At 46.8% G+C, this 15,144-nt stretch overlaps 5 protein-coding genes across 9 annotated transcripts; 2 read left to right on the plus strand and 3 right to left on the minus strand.

Annotated features, from left to right (window-relative positions):
* Nucleotides 1–910: 910 nt before the first annotated feature.
* On the plus strand, nt 911–2,585 carry FOIG_04636 (uncharacterized protein; the record flags this gene model as incomplete). Its single annotated transcript, XM_031202926.1, has 3 exons — nt 911–1,140; nt 1,265–1,460; nt 1,509–2,585. The coding sequence occupies 3 exons, from the start codon at nt 911–913 to the stop codon at nt 2,583–2,585; spliced, it is 1,503 nt and encodes a 500-aa protein (XP_031066505.1).
* A 2,766-nt stretch (nt 2,586–5,351) lies between these two features.
* FOIG_04637 (uncharacterized protein) lies at nt 5,352–8,098 on the plus strand (the record flags this gene model as incomplete). Its single annotated transcript, XM_031202927.1, has 3 exons — nt 5,352–7,622; nt 7,671–7,742; nt 8,087–8,098. The coding sequence occupies 3 exons, from the start codon at nt 5,352–5,354 to the stop codon at nt 8,096–8,098; spliced, it is 2,355 nt and encodes a 784-aa protein (XP_031066506.1).
* A 655-nt stretch (nt 8,099–8,753) lies between these two features.
* FOIG_04638 (uncharacterized protein) lies at nt 8,754–10,215 on the minus strand. The gene is made up of 2 exons (XM_031202928.1): nt 10,020–10,215; nt 8,754–9,970 (listed from the first exon to the last, which is right to left on the minus strand). The coding sequence occupies exons 1-2, from the start codon at nt 10,122–10,124 to the stop codon at nt 8,879–8,881; spliced, it is 1,197 nt and encodes a 398-aa protein (XP_031066507.1). The 5' UTR covers nt 10,125–10,215; the 3' UTR covers nt 8,754–8,878.
* Nucleotides 10,216–10,434: 219 nt separating this feature from the next.
* FOIG_04639 (uncharacterized protein) lies at nt 10,435–11,431 on the minus strand (the record flags this gene model as incomplete). The annotated part of the gene is made up of 3 exons (XM_031202929.1): nt 10,435–10,922; nt 10,987–11,235; nt 11,287–11,431. The coding sequence occupies 3 exons, from the start codon at nt 11,429–11,431 to the stop codon at nt 10,435–10,437; spliced, it is 882 nt and encodes a 293-aa protein (XP_031066508.1).
* An 809-nt stretch (nt 11,432–12,240) lies between these two features.
* FOIG_04640 (uncharacterized protein) lies at nt 12,241–14,865 on the minus strand. 5 transcript variants are annotated; one of them, XM_031202932.1, is made up of 4 exons: nt 14,770–14,865; nt 14,619–14,712; nt 14,366–14,564; nt 12,241–14,300 (listed from the first exon to the last, which is right to left on the minus strand). In XM_031202932.1, the coding sequence occupies exons 2-4, from the start codon at nt 14,629–14,631 to the stop codon at nt 12,488–12,490; spliced, it is 2,025 nt and encodes a 674-aa protein (XP_031066511.1). In that variant the 5' UTR covers nt 14,632–14,712; nt 14,770–14,865; the 3' UTR covers nt 12,241–12,487. The 5 variants fall into 5 exon arrangements, with proteins under 5 accessions (XP_031066511.1, XP_031066513.1, XP_031066510.1 ...); XM_031202934.1 differs by having other exon boundaries at nt 12,241–14,564; XM_031202931.1 differs by having other exon boundaries at nt 14,619–14,865.
* Between the last annotated feature and the right edge of the window lie 279 nt (nt 14,866–15,144).

Here is a 15,144-nt window from a genome sequence, read left to right on the forward strand (position 1 = left end):
GGGGGGGGGTGTGTGCATACCTTTAACAACTATTACGCCCACGGCCAGGAGGCCTCCTCTGTCATCTATTTCCCCTCACAATCCTGTCGTGTGACACCGCATCTCATTGTTATGTTTAAGATTAAGAATATGTAAAACATATCTATTAGCTTCCTTGCTTTGCCGCACTTGAGCGCTGGTCACGTAAACACGACTTGCTGTACATATTAACCCTAAAGTGGTGGTGAAGCAGCGATCCTTGATTTTGATGGTGGGGAGCAGATAATAACAAGCCTGCCAACGGTGTGAGGGGAATGATCAGAAGTCGTGGGATCTGCTTTAGTAATGAGAGAGTGTTAAGAACATAAAACTAGGGGGGAAAATCCCTCACCTCTTTATGGGAGATTGGGAAGTTTAATTGCATGCCTGATTAAACTATTCCCTAACAAAATTGCACACTTCTCTGAGCTCCTGCAACCTTAAACCTTATGCTTCAATATCGAGATTACCGAAATATCTGCATTTTCTCTCCGTATGGATTCAGTATCATCCAACTCCCAGGTCGAGATCCCAGGCAATGACTCTTCTGTTTCTGAAACCAGTGATGACAGCGACCCTCTCTGCACCAGTGTGAATCACAGCAACCAATCTGTCGTATCGTCTACTGCAGAGTCAAGACTTCATCAAACCATCTGGCACACGATCCGTGGGTTCCAAGGTATCACCGTATAGACTCATCCCTCATCTACTATGGCCATTGACCAATTCACTTTTACCAGTACCAGAGAGACTTCGACATGTATATGACTCTGTCAACCATATCGCACGCCGACGATCTCGACCTCACGAATCAGTCATCCCAGTACCATGTCTACCGGGTTGCCCAGAATGTTTTGAGACCCCGGCCTGCTTTACATCATCGCTGGGGGCGATGCTATTGTCTTCCTGGGTCAACAGTTTGCTGATATTTGTTGTTGCTGGTACTGCGACATATATGGCTGACGCAGGTCCAGTCTTGACTTTCACATGCAACACCATCGCGATCGTGCCTTTATCTGCTCTCCTCACGGATGCAACGGAGGTTATTGCGGCCAAGGCAGGTGATACAATTGGGGCATTGCTGAATATCACATTCGGCAACTTGGTAGAGCTTATCCTGTTGTACGTCCACTGTCATCGCCACCATACCTTAAGTTGTTAAGCTGACCCATTCTATCTACAGCGTGTAAGTGATTGAGATATAGAAGCAGACCTTGAAGGTAATCAGGGATCCTGACCAAAACAGAATTGCTCTCAGGAACAACCATATATACATAGTCCAAGCCTCAATCCTTGGATCGATACTCGTAAACCTGCTCTTGGTTCTGGGTTCCGCCCTCTTAGCAGGCAGCGTAACCGACGTAGATCTTTTGTGCAATACAGCCGAGGGACAGCTTCTTGCTTGCTTGCTATTTGTTTCTGTATTCGTGGTTTTGATGCCAGTAAGTGCTGACGTGTATCAGCTGCATGCAACTAATAACATTTTGCAGACGGCATTTGCGCAAACAGTCAGCGAGACGGACAAGAACAAAGCTGCGACACTCAAGATGAGCAGGATTTCAGCACTTATGGTATTACTCATTTATGTGCTGTACTTTGTCCATGAAATCAGATCTCGTCCTGTAAAAGGGAATGATGTTGAATCACAGACCTATGATCCTGAGACTGGTTCAACCAGTTCTACTAACTATCGTTCTGGGTCTATAGATCTCGGCTCTAGTTCTTTCAGCTCACAGCACCTGCCATCCCGAACAATTCGTTTTGCAGATGACCAAGACCGAGAACGCAGAAGTGATTCGATCTACAAACTCAACAATATTGCTGAACTGGAAACCGTTGAGCCGAGCGACGTTGGCGATATGATGATGGATCGAGGCCGCCGCAGTGGAGAGACACCCCGCAGCAGCTACACCAGACCAAACTCTTATCAGCCCCTGCTAAATTCTCGAACGCACTCTCGCTCCATCTCGGTCAGCAGTAGTATAGGATTTCAAAGTCGGGAGTCGTCTATGAGTCGAGCAAGTCGACATGCCACTGCCCTTCACCTACTGAGAGAACATCGCCTTAGTATGGATCAACTAGTGCATCCTCGGTCACATGCTGAGCACTCCGAGGCTGACTGGAAAGCCCCTGTCGCTATGCTTATAATCACTTCGCTACTGATGTCCATGTGCGGTGAATTCCTCGTAAGTACTATAGACGATATCACGCATGAGGATGGTTTATCTGAACCACTCATCGGGCTGGTCATTCTTCCAATCGTCGGAAACGTCGCAGAATATGTCACCGTGGTAGCGGTAGCTATTCGAGGCAATATCGATCTTGCTACTGCTGTCGCTGTCGGTTCATCTATTCAGATTGCTCTTTGCATTTCACCCTTGACCGTTATGGCAGGATGGGCAATGCGGAAAGATCTGGACCTTGCTTTTAATACATTCGAAATGGTGACGCTGGCTGGGACAGTCCTCCTGGTCAACTTGCTAATTCTCAACGACGGGAGCTCGAGTCTGAAGACAAGTGGCTTAAAGGGCGCATTGATGTGTGCTTGCTATGTCATATTTGGGTGAGTAACATGCCTTCTTGTCGCTGTCGAAATATCTGCTGATAGTTGTGCAGGGTGGGAGCCTTTCTCTACCCTTCGGTGAATTAATCCAAGGAAATGATCGGAGAAGAAGCGTGGGCTGCGCAATATTCCAAGACAAGGGGGTTTTGGTGACTCTGCGCCAATGCCAGATTATGCAAGGCAAGGTGGACAGGGTCGAGTGCAGATGTCGATTATTGATGTAGAGTGGCTAGCCCATCCCTTTGGTGGGTATCGAGAGCATGATTTACATACTCGTTGGATTTTGGGTCCCTCAAAGGTACCTAGAAAATGTCCTTGCCCTGTGATGATGTTCTCCACTTACAAACAGCAAACCTGGTGCGTAGCTTTTTCTTGTAAGTCGCACCATACGTCAGTCGTCATTTGCGGATAAAGGTCGATACATAGACTTATGGTCAAATCTTATGCTTGTTCTCCTTGCTAGATCGCTTCTACTCCCAATCAATTCTTTGCTCTGCACTTTTCAGTATGCTCCATGATAACCAACAAGACCTACTTGACATTGACGCCGGTCTCTTGTCAAACTTAAAAATATGTCTACGGGAAGCGGAGTGGTCGAAAAGCAGTACTCCTCAAGTATCAACGCTGCAGAAATGTGATAAAAAGCTATATAACGCCAGGCTCGCAATTTGGGAGGCACTTATAGCAAACAAGAAGGTACAGCAGACTTTGCACTCTGAAATACTCAAGTTATTAACCATATAGAAGATTTCTGGCAACTCAGACTCTGGAAACATTCTCAAAGTTCATGGCCCTTGTTCTCTCTCTATAACGACACCCAGTTATATTGTGCCTGTCACAGTCATTGGAGAACCTCCTTCCTGCAATGGCATGAAACTAAGCGAGTGGACAATTACGAAAATTAGGCAAGGAATTATGGTTTTCGAAGAGACTAGTGCTGTTGTCTTCGAGTTTTACTCAACGTGTGTTGAGGGCACAGAACAGCTAAGCAACTTTTACCACAGCGCAGAGGTTATGTCGATCAGACAAGCTGTTACCAGGTTCTGGTAACAACAGATACACCGCACCTGCATCGGCCACAACACCTTCTAAAGTTCAAGCATCAAGCAGGGGGTCTGGGAAGGGGAGGTTTTGCGGCTGGTTTTGTGAAAGCCGAGCTTGCCAACGCTCAATGCATGGCTAGTGGGCTGCAATAGGAATTGAGGCTGTGTTGTTCTGTCATATGTCAAGCTTGTCTTTGTGTTTTCCGGTCTATGACGTACGCGATAATTCTTGGCGTTTTACTGCGTATGATGTGGAGAGAGTAAGGGTTTTAGGGTCAGATGCTGGCGGCCGCACTTGATCCAGGGTACTTTTGTCAGCGCCCGCGAACCTGCGGCCAACCTAGCACCGGAAGGGGCCAGAAACTAGTGTGGCACGAAGGCATCAGTGTCAGCCAGCGCAGTCTGAGCATTTTATGAGTGCATGAAGGACAACAGCAGCCCACCAGTCCAGGTCTAGACATAGTAGGAGAGGATGAGAGCAAAATGGGGAAAGAGGGGAAAGCGTAGATTTTCGGATTGGAAAGATGACTCGCCGTTCTTTCAGAGAAGCATTACGCTGACTATCATTACCTACAAAAGCCAATATCCTCTCGCATAACAATATGGAAGAGTATATGCCAAGCCTTTCACCCAGATTAATGGATGCACCTCTCTGCCTGAATTAGGCCTTATTCCAGACAAGCTTTTTAGCGCCAGAAACAAACATCCAAAACCTCTAGTGATAGGAGTCTTAGCGTGCACACACCACCAGGTTTCGGACAATAAGCAGGGATGTCATCTTCCAGTATGGAATCCTTGTCTCAGCTCAAAGCTTGATTTCTACTTGACAGAAAGCGAGGCTTGTGACATTTAATTTACCGGGCGGAGTCATGCAAGGACTTGTCTCGACTTTTTCGACGGTGTATGAGGCATTTATCTTCACTGTTGCTTGCTTCGTATTTGTGAAGAAAAGAATTGGGCCAAAGCGATGCTGTTTGGGGACTGATCTTTTTTCTTTTGGCGGGGGTTGCTTTGTAGCGTTCAGGTACCGTTTCCAGCTTGTCATCAAGCTCAAAGACTACTACGATACCATGTGGCCCGCTCATGCACGGCGTTAGCTTGTGTGGGGACCTTGTCATGTCATTAATTAATTCCCGTTTACGCCCTAACTCGAGCAGGGGCGTTGGTCTTTCTCTCGGCTTGCTTGATCCAGAAGTAATTAAAACCTCACCCCTCTGTCAAGCGGCCTCTTTCCTCTGTACTAGGAGTAATCATCTCGCGTCTAACGGGGTATGTGTCATATCATTTGACTGATGACAATATGGGTCATGCTTGTCACCTCGTGAGTCGCCAGTAAACGTTCATTTTGCGAGAGGCATTTATGGGAAAAGGTGTACCACAGTGGCTATGCCAAGCCCCTGACAAGCTTTCCCCCATTTTGACACAAAAGTGCATTTTTACAATCTAGAGTACCAGATTTGCTGCTGCGCGATGAGGGTCTGGATAATTGATCCGCTCACTCCGCTGTCAACTTTCGAAGCTCACGTATGTGCACTGGAGTGCCCTCAGTTGGGATGACAAGCTTAGAGAAAAGGAAGTTGCCAACATGAATCAAGTGCTAAAGTTCTTCTATCCAGAGTCTTTCCGGGCTATTTGAAGTTCTAGGGATTATTTATAACCTTGTATTAGCAAATCCAAATTTCTTTCCAAGAACTATCAATGCTCTCTCTCGTCACTTGAGCGTCGTTATGCCACCACATGTACCGCCCATCGCGAATGCTGCCTGTCCGTTCAATCGCCCAGTTTCAGAAACTGATGAGATAGAAACATTGAACTGGACTCGTGCCCGTAACTACCTCTACCAATCACGTCGCCGTGCAACTCGCCGACAGTCGACGCCATCGGACTTCGCCCCTTCAGACGGGATATCCATTCCACGGCACAATAACCGGTTTCGAGCAACAGTGACAAAGACTTCATTCGAAACAATGGACGAGAACCTATCGGACAGAGATCAAGATAGCGTTACTATTAAAGAGGACCGCCAGCAAGTCATCAACAGAACACATCCCTTCGGTATCAGAATTTGGAACTCACCACTCTATCATGAGGAAAATCCAAAACCCAATGGCGAGGACGGCTCAATCTCCGGCCACGACGTCGGTAATTGGATTTTCTTCTTCAACCTTCTTTGGACACTGTTGTTTGGCTGGTGGTTAGGTCTCCTGGTATTATTCTGCGGGATCATCTGCATGGCACTTTCAAGGACGCAAACCCAGCCAACATATGGCCGGGTCCTTTATGGCTTGGCAGGATTCGTCTTCTATCCTTTCGACAAGTCAGTAAAATACAGAAACAGCAGTCTTCACGTCCCAGAAAGCCAGAGAGAAGGCTCAACATCATATCACGGCCAGCAATTTGGTGCCAGCTCTGAGAATGACCAACTCTTATGCTACCCGAGCCTAAGTTACGGTCATGACCATCGTAGTCAAGATGTTAGTCTGGGAGCTGAAACGACTACTCAACAACCTCTGGAGCCTAAAAACTTGCCCAAGTCTTCTCTTTTCCGAAAGCAATGGAGCTTTGAGAGAACTATGTTCACTCTTGTTCTATATTTTCTCCTTTTACCAATATTTCTACTCGTGGCCATGGTCTGTTGGTGCTTGGTCCTTCCATTACCCACGGCACGTATGTTGGTTCGCTTGTTGAGAATTGTCCGAAGCTGCGCTCTGCAAATTTCGTTCGCGCGCAGGTCTAAGTCAACATTATCGACCATTGAAGCACAGGATACAGTTCTACTCTATAGCTCCAAGTTCGTTGACCCCAGTTCATGGAAGCAGTCTTTCGGTGGTGTCAACATTGTTCTCATCAATCTAATGGCGATTGCCATTTTGACAGCCTTTGATTGTCTGGTTGTTTTCCAACTCTTCCCCAGCCATTCGATGATCCTTTCACTTAGCATGTGCTTTCTTGGTAGCCTTTTGGGCATTATTCCGTTAGTCTATGTCATTGGTCAAGCAGTGGCCTCAATATCGACACAGTCATCTATGGGCACTAGCGCTGTCGTTAATGCCCTGTTCTCTACTATTTTCGAGGTCATATTCTACTGCGTTGCTCTTAAACACGGGAAAAGCGAACTAGTCGAAGGCTGTATCATAGGAAGCATTTTAGCCGGTGTCCTCTTTCTTCCTGGCCTGTCTATGTGCTTCGGTGCACTCAAGCGGAAGACCCAACGATTCAATGCAAAGTCTGCTGGTGTCACCTCGACGATGCTTCTCTTTGCAATAATGGGTGTATTTAGCCCTACAATATTCTACGCAATCTACGGTACCTACGTCATGAAGTGTGGAAGCTGTACACACAGCTTGCCTGATTCACAAGCACCTGGTACCAGTTGTCGTACGTGTTCTGTGACCCAACCGTTGGACTTGCAAAGTTCCCTTTACGACAAGATACTCAAACCGTTCAGCTACCTGTGCGCTCTTCTACTCTTGCTAGCATATGTCATCGGGCTGTTTTTCACTTTGCGCACGCATTCAACGGTGATCTGGAACGACGGTAGTGGCACGCACGTTGGTGAATCTTCTAACCAGCGGCTACCGATTCCTTTCCACCAAAGACACCAGAGACAAGCGGCAGACCTTCCATATGTCCATCCACGACCTCCTCACCTCAGGAAGAATCAAAGAATACCATCATCTGGGGTCATCAGGCCAACGAGATGCGAGGCAATTTCTGAAGCTTCTGAACTCAGTCAGGAGACTGAGCAAGTACTGGCAGGGACTCGGCTTCCCCGAAATAGAGAGACAGCACCAATTTGCCAAGATACAACGCGCCATGTCCCAAACTGGAGCCGAAGGAAGAGCCTGCTTATACTTCTCATGGCGACTTTGTTTTATTGCATTCTTGCTGTAATCCTTATCGATGCCGTGGATACCATTCTTCAGAAATTCTACATCGAGGAAAAACTCTTAGGACTGACTGTTTTTGCACTGATACCAAACATAACAGAAATCTGGGTAAGTTGGACTTACCACTCTCCACCGAGCAGGTGCTGACAGATACAGAACGCCATTTTGTTTGCCGCCAATGGCAGTATCGCATTATCGGTGGAGATCGGCTCAGCCTACACTCTCCAGGTATGTCTCCTTCAGATACCTGCTTTGGTCTTCTTTTCGGCAGTGTTTCGTTCACCTGGATCTTTGCAAAGGGAGGAAATATTCCCTTTAGTATTTCCTCAGTGGGACATGTTTGTTGTTATATTTTCCGTGTTCCTACATGGATTCATGCAGAACGAGGGAAGGAGCAACTACTTTAAAGGTAGCATCCTTCTATTGTCGTACATAGTTGTGATGATAGGCTTTTTCCTATCCGACGAGCGCGACTAGTTGTTAATTACATTGACGATCTTTGTTAGCGCAGTAGAAGGTTGTCTCAAGTTAGTTATTTAGCTTTATACTTGCAGTTATTAAGAATGCCGTAGACAGCCATCTAGTCCGAATTTATATATAATTAAAGACAAGATGCTGTACTTATGCTGGTAACTAGAGAGGTAGAACTATTTAATCTTTTGCTTTTAAATTAAGTTCTTAGCCTAGATATTCCTAATGTAATTATTTAAACTAAGATTTCATATACTCCTGGTTTAACATAATGCTTTAAAGCCACCATGGACGTCTATGCATAGGTTTCAGAAGAAGACAAAGAACTATGCGAGTCCGCATAGGTCAATCCAGAAGGCGGAGTGTTTGTTAGTGGCGAATTGCATCCAGATAAGGAACAGGTCAGTGCTGCCTATCTATAACCCTCAACTACTTGGCAACCACTAAGAAACTCTACTTCGGGACCCATACACTTCCAGAATGCGGTTATACAGCATGTGATGGAGCACAGGAAGAAAGAAGTCGAGTTGGGTGAAGAGATTTTGCCAGCAATGCCCAAGGTGGTCGGGCCGATGAAAACTGGAATGTATGATCAGGATGCCATGTTGTGCTCTCAGTTAAAAAGGGAGAGTTTCAGTGCCGAAGCAGATTTGGCCTGGTAACTAAGCACATTGGACGATCCAATGCTTTTGTATTTTATCAGGTAACACTCAACTTCAGTACTACAAGATCCCAACGCTAACATCACTGCTAACGCTATGATCCATGCGACTACTATCCACACTTCTTATTAACATAGTCGGCCTCAAGAAAGTCCCCGTTCTACCTCATCCAATTAGACCCTGTTTATTTGCCATCCTTTGTGATATGGTGATTGTTAACGTGGGTATCTATCATACTACACCCCGATCCTTCCACTGAAAAATTCGAACGGCCCAGTCCATAACTGACCACCAGTCTCGTGGCAAACACCTCATAACCAGATCAAACTCTCGTTCCGGCGCACCATCAATCCACCAAATCTGTCGCCCCAGCTTTACTACCATAAAGAAATATCCACAGATAGCCAAAGCCCGAGGATTCTTTGCTGCAACGAGATTGACGAAGCTATCTGAAACGGTAACTGGAAATCGCAGAGGCTTTTCAGTATCCAGTTTGTTATAGATATACGAGAGATGGGCTACTGCCGTCATGCAAATGTTGAGCTCCTCTTGGTCAAATAACGTCGATGGAGGGTTCCAATGGAGTAAAAAGCTAAAAGGGTTTGGTTGGATCTCGTAGGGAATGACGGGGCAGAGAGTTGAGAACTCTTGGCCAATAGAGGGGTTTTCGATCATTGACGGGACCCCTTTAAAGAGGTTTATAGCCCTACGGGACGATATAAACCAGTCGTAAGGCTGGCGTTGGTCGCTATCGCCTTGAAGAGAGTATGATTTCAGGTTGGCATGCATGCAGATAAGTGCGCAGGACGCGGCGACTCTAGAGGTGTTGGATTGATTCAAACCTCCATTCAAATCCCTTTGATGGACTTCTATTGCACGAGCCATGTATCTATGTGAGATTAATAACAGTTTTGCCTTGTGCTTGCTCAAGTGTTCAAGATGAGATGCAGAGGTACCAAGAATCGCATCCATGACACTAGTTGACTGGGTGGCTTGCTCTAGGATCCAGAATGACCAGGTAGCTTGAGCCTTGGTTGTCTTTCTCGTCATTTTAATGAAGTGCTGTAATAATTGGAGTTCGAACAGGTGTTCTGGAATTGGTGAAGTTCGCGCAGTAAATATCTCGTACAACGACAGACTGATGCGCGTCCGAGTTGTCGGCCAAGAGCGTGCGAAAGGCGTGGGCTCAACAGAAGATTGTGTTTGTTTTGGAATAATCTCCACGTTATTTCCAGAGTAATGACTTGGCTGAGACGTGGCAAGATACTCGCAAAACGCGTCTCGTTTATGGCAGTTTTTACAGACCGGACGAGTCTCGTCACACTCAAAAGGGTTAACTCATAGCGCGGATATTCCCTCCAAGGATGTTTACCTTGATTCGACTTCTTTTGCATGCCTTGCAGCCCATCCTTGACTTGCGATGTGCCCGACGTCGTGAAGGAGCTGGCGTTGTGGATGTAGGGTCGACTTCAGTCATTGCCAACAGTTTGATGATAATAAGTGCAAAGTCAGATTAGCAGATGGTTTTATTGTTTGCATTCACAACTGCATAAAAAGTAAAAGAGAAGGTTGGTAGGTAATTTCATGATAATGTTTTAATTATTATAGTCCCCGGCTGTGGCGGAGCGTCTAAGCTTCCCCACCTGCCTTTAAACTCTATTTCTGCGTTATACCACGGGAGTCAGGATAAGCCTGGACCCAACGGTGGCTATGTAGTGGCATGGTGCAAAATGGCTACCATGGCTCCCCAGAGTATCTTAACTTCCCATAGCCATTTTATCAGCATCCTATCTGCTGCTAGTAGCCTCTGACCCTCTACCCACGACTGTTCCCAATGAACGGTCCTGCCATAAGCTCAGAGGAGCTTCGGCCTCTGAATCGGTGACATCCTTTGAACTTATGTCCAAGAATCTCGAGGGGTGGAGAACGTTGAACATGATGCTTGCGATGACCATCGGGATACCATCCAAGACGAGAACGTAGACTTCCTTGGATTGCAGCTCCCCATCATGCCCTTCAATATATTCAATCATACGAAAGAGAGAACGGATGAGGATTAGCACGCTTGCCACGTAGATCACTACCAAAGACCTCTGCCCGTTGGTTTCAAGGCTAGACGTTCTAGCTTTGGAATTGAGAAATCGGAAGTGAAACAGGCCTGCCATAGTAATGAATAAACCGAAGAATAAAATCTGTACCGTCAATCCGGCGATGATGATATTCTCTCCTGTCGTTTTGTCATCTGGGGTATCAGCATTGACGAGCTTTCCTCCACCTGCAAATAGTTAGCAGAACTATCTTCGTGGCTAGAAATGGAATATGAGGCAGTCCAAACGCACCGATTCCCTGTAGCGCAATAGAGATTATGTCGCCAAGAAGAAAGATCTTAGTCAGCCAATTGGGCCTGATCAAGGAATGCTTTTCTGCTTTTAACAGCTGGATGAGCCGGCCTAGGATAATGTAAATTGACGCAGCATAGCACGTCGGCCCTAGAAGCAGAAGTAGAGTCTGCATAACATATGGGCCAAAAGTATAATTCGGTGCCTGGTCAGCGCCAATGGCACGGCCAATGAAGCCAGTGGTTTCAACTTCAATCTATCAGTTGGTAAATAGAATTTCTTAGCTCAAGGCAGACGTACAGAGCGAGCCTATCAGGAATGGAATAAAGAACCAAGTCCTTGTCTTGAAGATTTGGAAGAGATGAGTTGCTGATGAAATGGCGAAGATGATAATGAAAATAATGGACGCGGGCAGCGAAGGTTCATATTGATAGTAGTTCACCATTGTGAATTTGGTGATTTGGTGATATGGATAATAATGGAAGATAAATGCGTGTTGAATTGCAAAAGTTGTTGAAGTTAGTAGATAAGTTTAATAACGAGGCAGCAGTATGCATTTTTTAAAGGTCATTCTGCTTAATATATACTCCAGAATCGATATCGTACTAATATGTCCAACGGACGTAGTGACGCGTTTATGTACTATGGCTATGTGAAATTGAAGTAAGTCGGCCACTTCACGGATGCCGAATAAGGTCATACCGTACCAACTAATCTCTAATTGGCTACTCTTATGTTAAATATTGGGACTAAAGACCGCCTTACCGACCATTGGATGTCTCGGGGCTTGTCTGGACAATGAATGACAAGAAAGGACTATTAACGGATGCGTGCGTGTTTCTTAAGTTACAGCACTCTGTGCCACTTTACTTGAAAATCCCCGAACCCCGAGAACATGGACCGTTCTGAGCTCTGGTTATTGCTGATTGGTTCACGATACGATGCCCTGGTCATTTAACTTTATCCTGGTCGAATTCCAAGCCCCTCGGCTAAACCTGGTCAAGAATTACGCGCTAAACTTCCTGAACACATCAGATAAGCATGTGAACCTTCTCTCAGAGCGCTGTCTCCCGCCACAGAATTGAGGTTATACGGTGCCAAGCATGTCTCATAGCCCATCTCCCTTGAAATCAGGACTAGTCTTTGGCCTTTACCAACTTCGGCAGTTAATTCGAAGCCGGGCTTCAACTCGGGTCCTGGGCAAATCACTCCAAGGTAACCTACCACGAAAACCATATTTATACTTTTAGGAGCGTCATCAATCACCTATGGGCATAAAAATAAGAGTTCACAGGGGAATTATACTTATCAAAAAGTGGATTGGCTTCATTGGGTTAGTAATACAATAACTATAGTGTAGTACGTCTCACAAGAAAAGGCCCATGCCTTGGTCTATAATATAATTACAATCTTTACTGACGCCACGAACAGCCGTCTCGTTGGCATCTACATGTGGTTAAAGACGGGCTGTCTTATTCTTGCTGGTAACTACATATTAATATCATGCATCAACGAATCCATCTTCAGTCCAGGTGCAATTTGTATCCCATGACCAATCTTGACACAGCATATTCAATACATCATCCACCTCCAATCCATCTGCCCATAAGTATGAGTCTTGATCTAAGCACTTACTGTTATTCATGTCTGGTTCAAGACAAGACTGCTCTCCTTGGCACATCAATTCGCAACTGGCTTCAAATATTTGGCTCACAACTCCCTTGCTGCAGCGAGCAGTCAGTGACCAATCATGCATCTCCTCAAAAAGCCTGAGAGCTGTCTGGACCTGGTCACGCCACTCAGCAACAGCAGGGCTCTGAGGCTGCCACAGCATGCTCAGCAGCGGTATCATAGTGGCCTGGTAAAGAAACCATACTGCGTTCCACCCTGACATCTGATGACTCAGCCACGTCTTTGCTATATCTTCAATGGCTATCTTGGAGAGTTGTTGGCACTTCTCGATGGCATCGTGGTCAGCTTGATGGCCCATTTGAGTCATAGTTGTAGCGTCCAAGAGTGCTGGGCGATACAAAAGCATGCGCAAGTTCCAGTATCGCCATCTCATGACGCACCGAGCAAGATGAACCGGTTCATCGCAGTTTCGGTCATTAGAAAGAACGGAAGGTAAGTGGGTATGCCAATTGATCAAGGACTCATCAAAACGATCGCGGTCTGCAGGGTTGAGAACAGGAGTCACGGCTAAGCTGTCCTGTATCTCAGTCGCAATCCTGCAAAACCGAATGTTCTCAACTAGGGTTGTCATTCCCATATCTTGCCCAAAACCATCTTCTCCATCAATACCAAGCTTAGGTAGTTCTATATCAATCGAAGGAGAGAAACGGCCGAAGGAGGGCCGACCGAGCGTTGTTGTTGTCCAGGTATCCAGGCAGACCAAAGACCACCAAGTTCGTCGCCTCACTTCTGCTGCTTCAGATTGATCGCCTTCCCCGTCCTGTTCCGAAGGCTCTCGATGGAAACCAAGTGCACTCGCCATCCGAAAGGCCGCACCAAGAATAGCATTGCCTCTATTGGGTCGGTTGATGTAGTGAAGATAGTAACCTCCGGCAAGAGCAAGGGCCTGCAACGTTTCGATGCGACTGCTGCCAAAAGCGCTGAGGTCGAGGTGTCTCATGGCCTCAGTGTAGTACTTGCAGTGGTCTCGATCGCCTGACTTGCTAGCTACGATGCTGCCCATGGCCAAGACCATATTTAAGAGAGCCAGCCAAGGCGAATCCTGACGTTGACTACTCAGATAATTCGTTCTGAACGAGGTTTCATCAAGCATCGGGGTGAAGATATGGATGCGCTGGAAGTATGCATCAACCAGTGCCTGTCCTTTGCTGCTCCATTTTATGCGAGGATATTCCAACAAGGGCTGGGGGGGGTGATAACAAGGCTGAGCCTCATCGTGTTTGGTAATGTTGTTCATGTTTGCCTGGCGAGAGGCTAGCAAGCCACGTAGCTGAGGCCGTACTTGAAGCATGGCTGCAAGCGCCGCCCTGATGGATGAAATGCCGAGATAAGAGGCCTGTCGGTCGAACGGCAGTGACAAGGCGTTGACATCATCAGCCTCAGCAGGCAACGGGTCTCGCTCACGTCGGTCTTCGTCCCATTGCGAGTCCTGAGTAACAGACTTTTGAGGGGTGCTGTCAGTGGGAGATGGTAGGACTTTATCAGTCGAACCTCCATGTAACACGGCTTCACGCAGTTCCTGGACCGATAGTGAAGCCAGGTCTGAAATATTGTGATTGGGGAAAAGGCGGCTCAAAATGGCGTCACGTTCTTTGAGGCTTTTGGACAAGCTTTCAAGTGTTCTGTCACGATTGTTAGATTCACATCACGGACAGCACAGCTCTTGTCGAATCGAGTAAATGCAGACCTTTTTGAAGGCACAACACGTTGAATCTGTTGGGTGTAAACGCATCTTGCCTGTAAATCCCTCGACTCGCATTGGTTACAAGGCTGTCGGCCATCGCAGCGTATCTTTCGACGCTTACAGTTGCCGCATGCGTGTAGACCTCGCGTGGGCTTTGATTCTTTAAGTGTACCCGAATCAGAGGGTTCAGCGGTGCCCTGGACTTGTGAAACATGACAGTCAGTCAGAGGATTATGATTGAGACATCTGAACTTACAGGTACAGAACATGATGGGCTCCGATGTGGTGCAGCGCTGGGCCCTTTACGTGCATAGGTTGGATGGGAACGACGTGAAGGTGAGGCTGCCAGCCTGGGTGTGAGGAGACGGTAAATATCAGTCGCGAAGTGGCAAGATTGCAAGTCTTACGAGCGTGGTCCAATCTCATCACAAGCACGTGGTACAAATGCGGAGTGCTGCATACTGTACGTGTCTGGGGTGATTTTGAAAATCCGGGGAAGAAACTGCACTCCAACATCGACTGAGTTTGAGGGGCGATGGTCGTTAGCCTTAACAGGAGCGGCACAAGAGCATCCGTGCCTGGATTGGGACTAGTCATCTGCTTATAGCCTCGGTTACGACAAGGTTCTACATCAGGGGCGCTCCACTTACCCGAGAGCAGTAAGCTGTACACATAATGCAAAATCCTTTCAACTCTCTCCTGTAAAAATTCTTTCTTGGCACGCACTGTTAGTGCGGTGCTAGGAGCGGGATTTTCTGCAGGCCACGCGACCACACAAAAAC

Source organism: Fusarium odoratissimum (genome assembly GCF_000260195.1).
Source record: "Fusarium odoratissimum NRRL 54006 unplaced genomic scaffold supercont1.6, whole genome shotgun sequence".
NCBI classification, from domain to species: Eukaryota; Fungi; Ascomycota; class Sordariomycetes; order Hypocreales; family Nectriaceae; genus Fusarium; species Fusarium odoratissimum.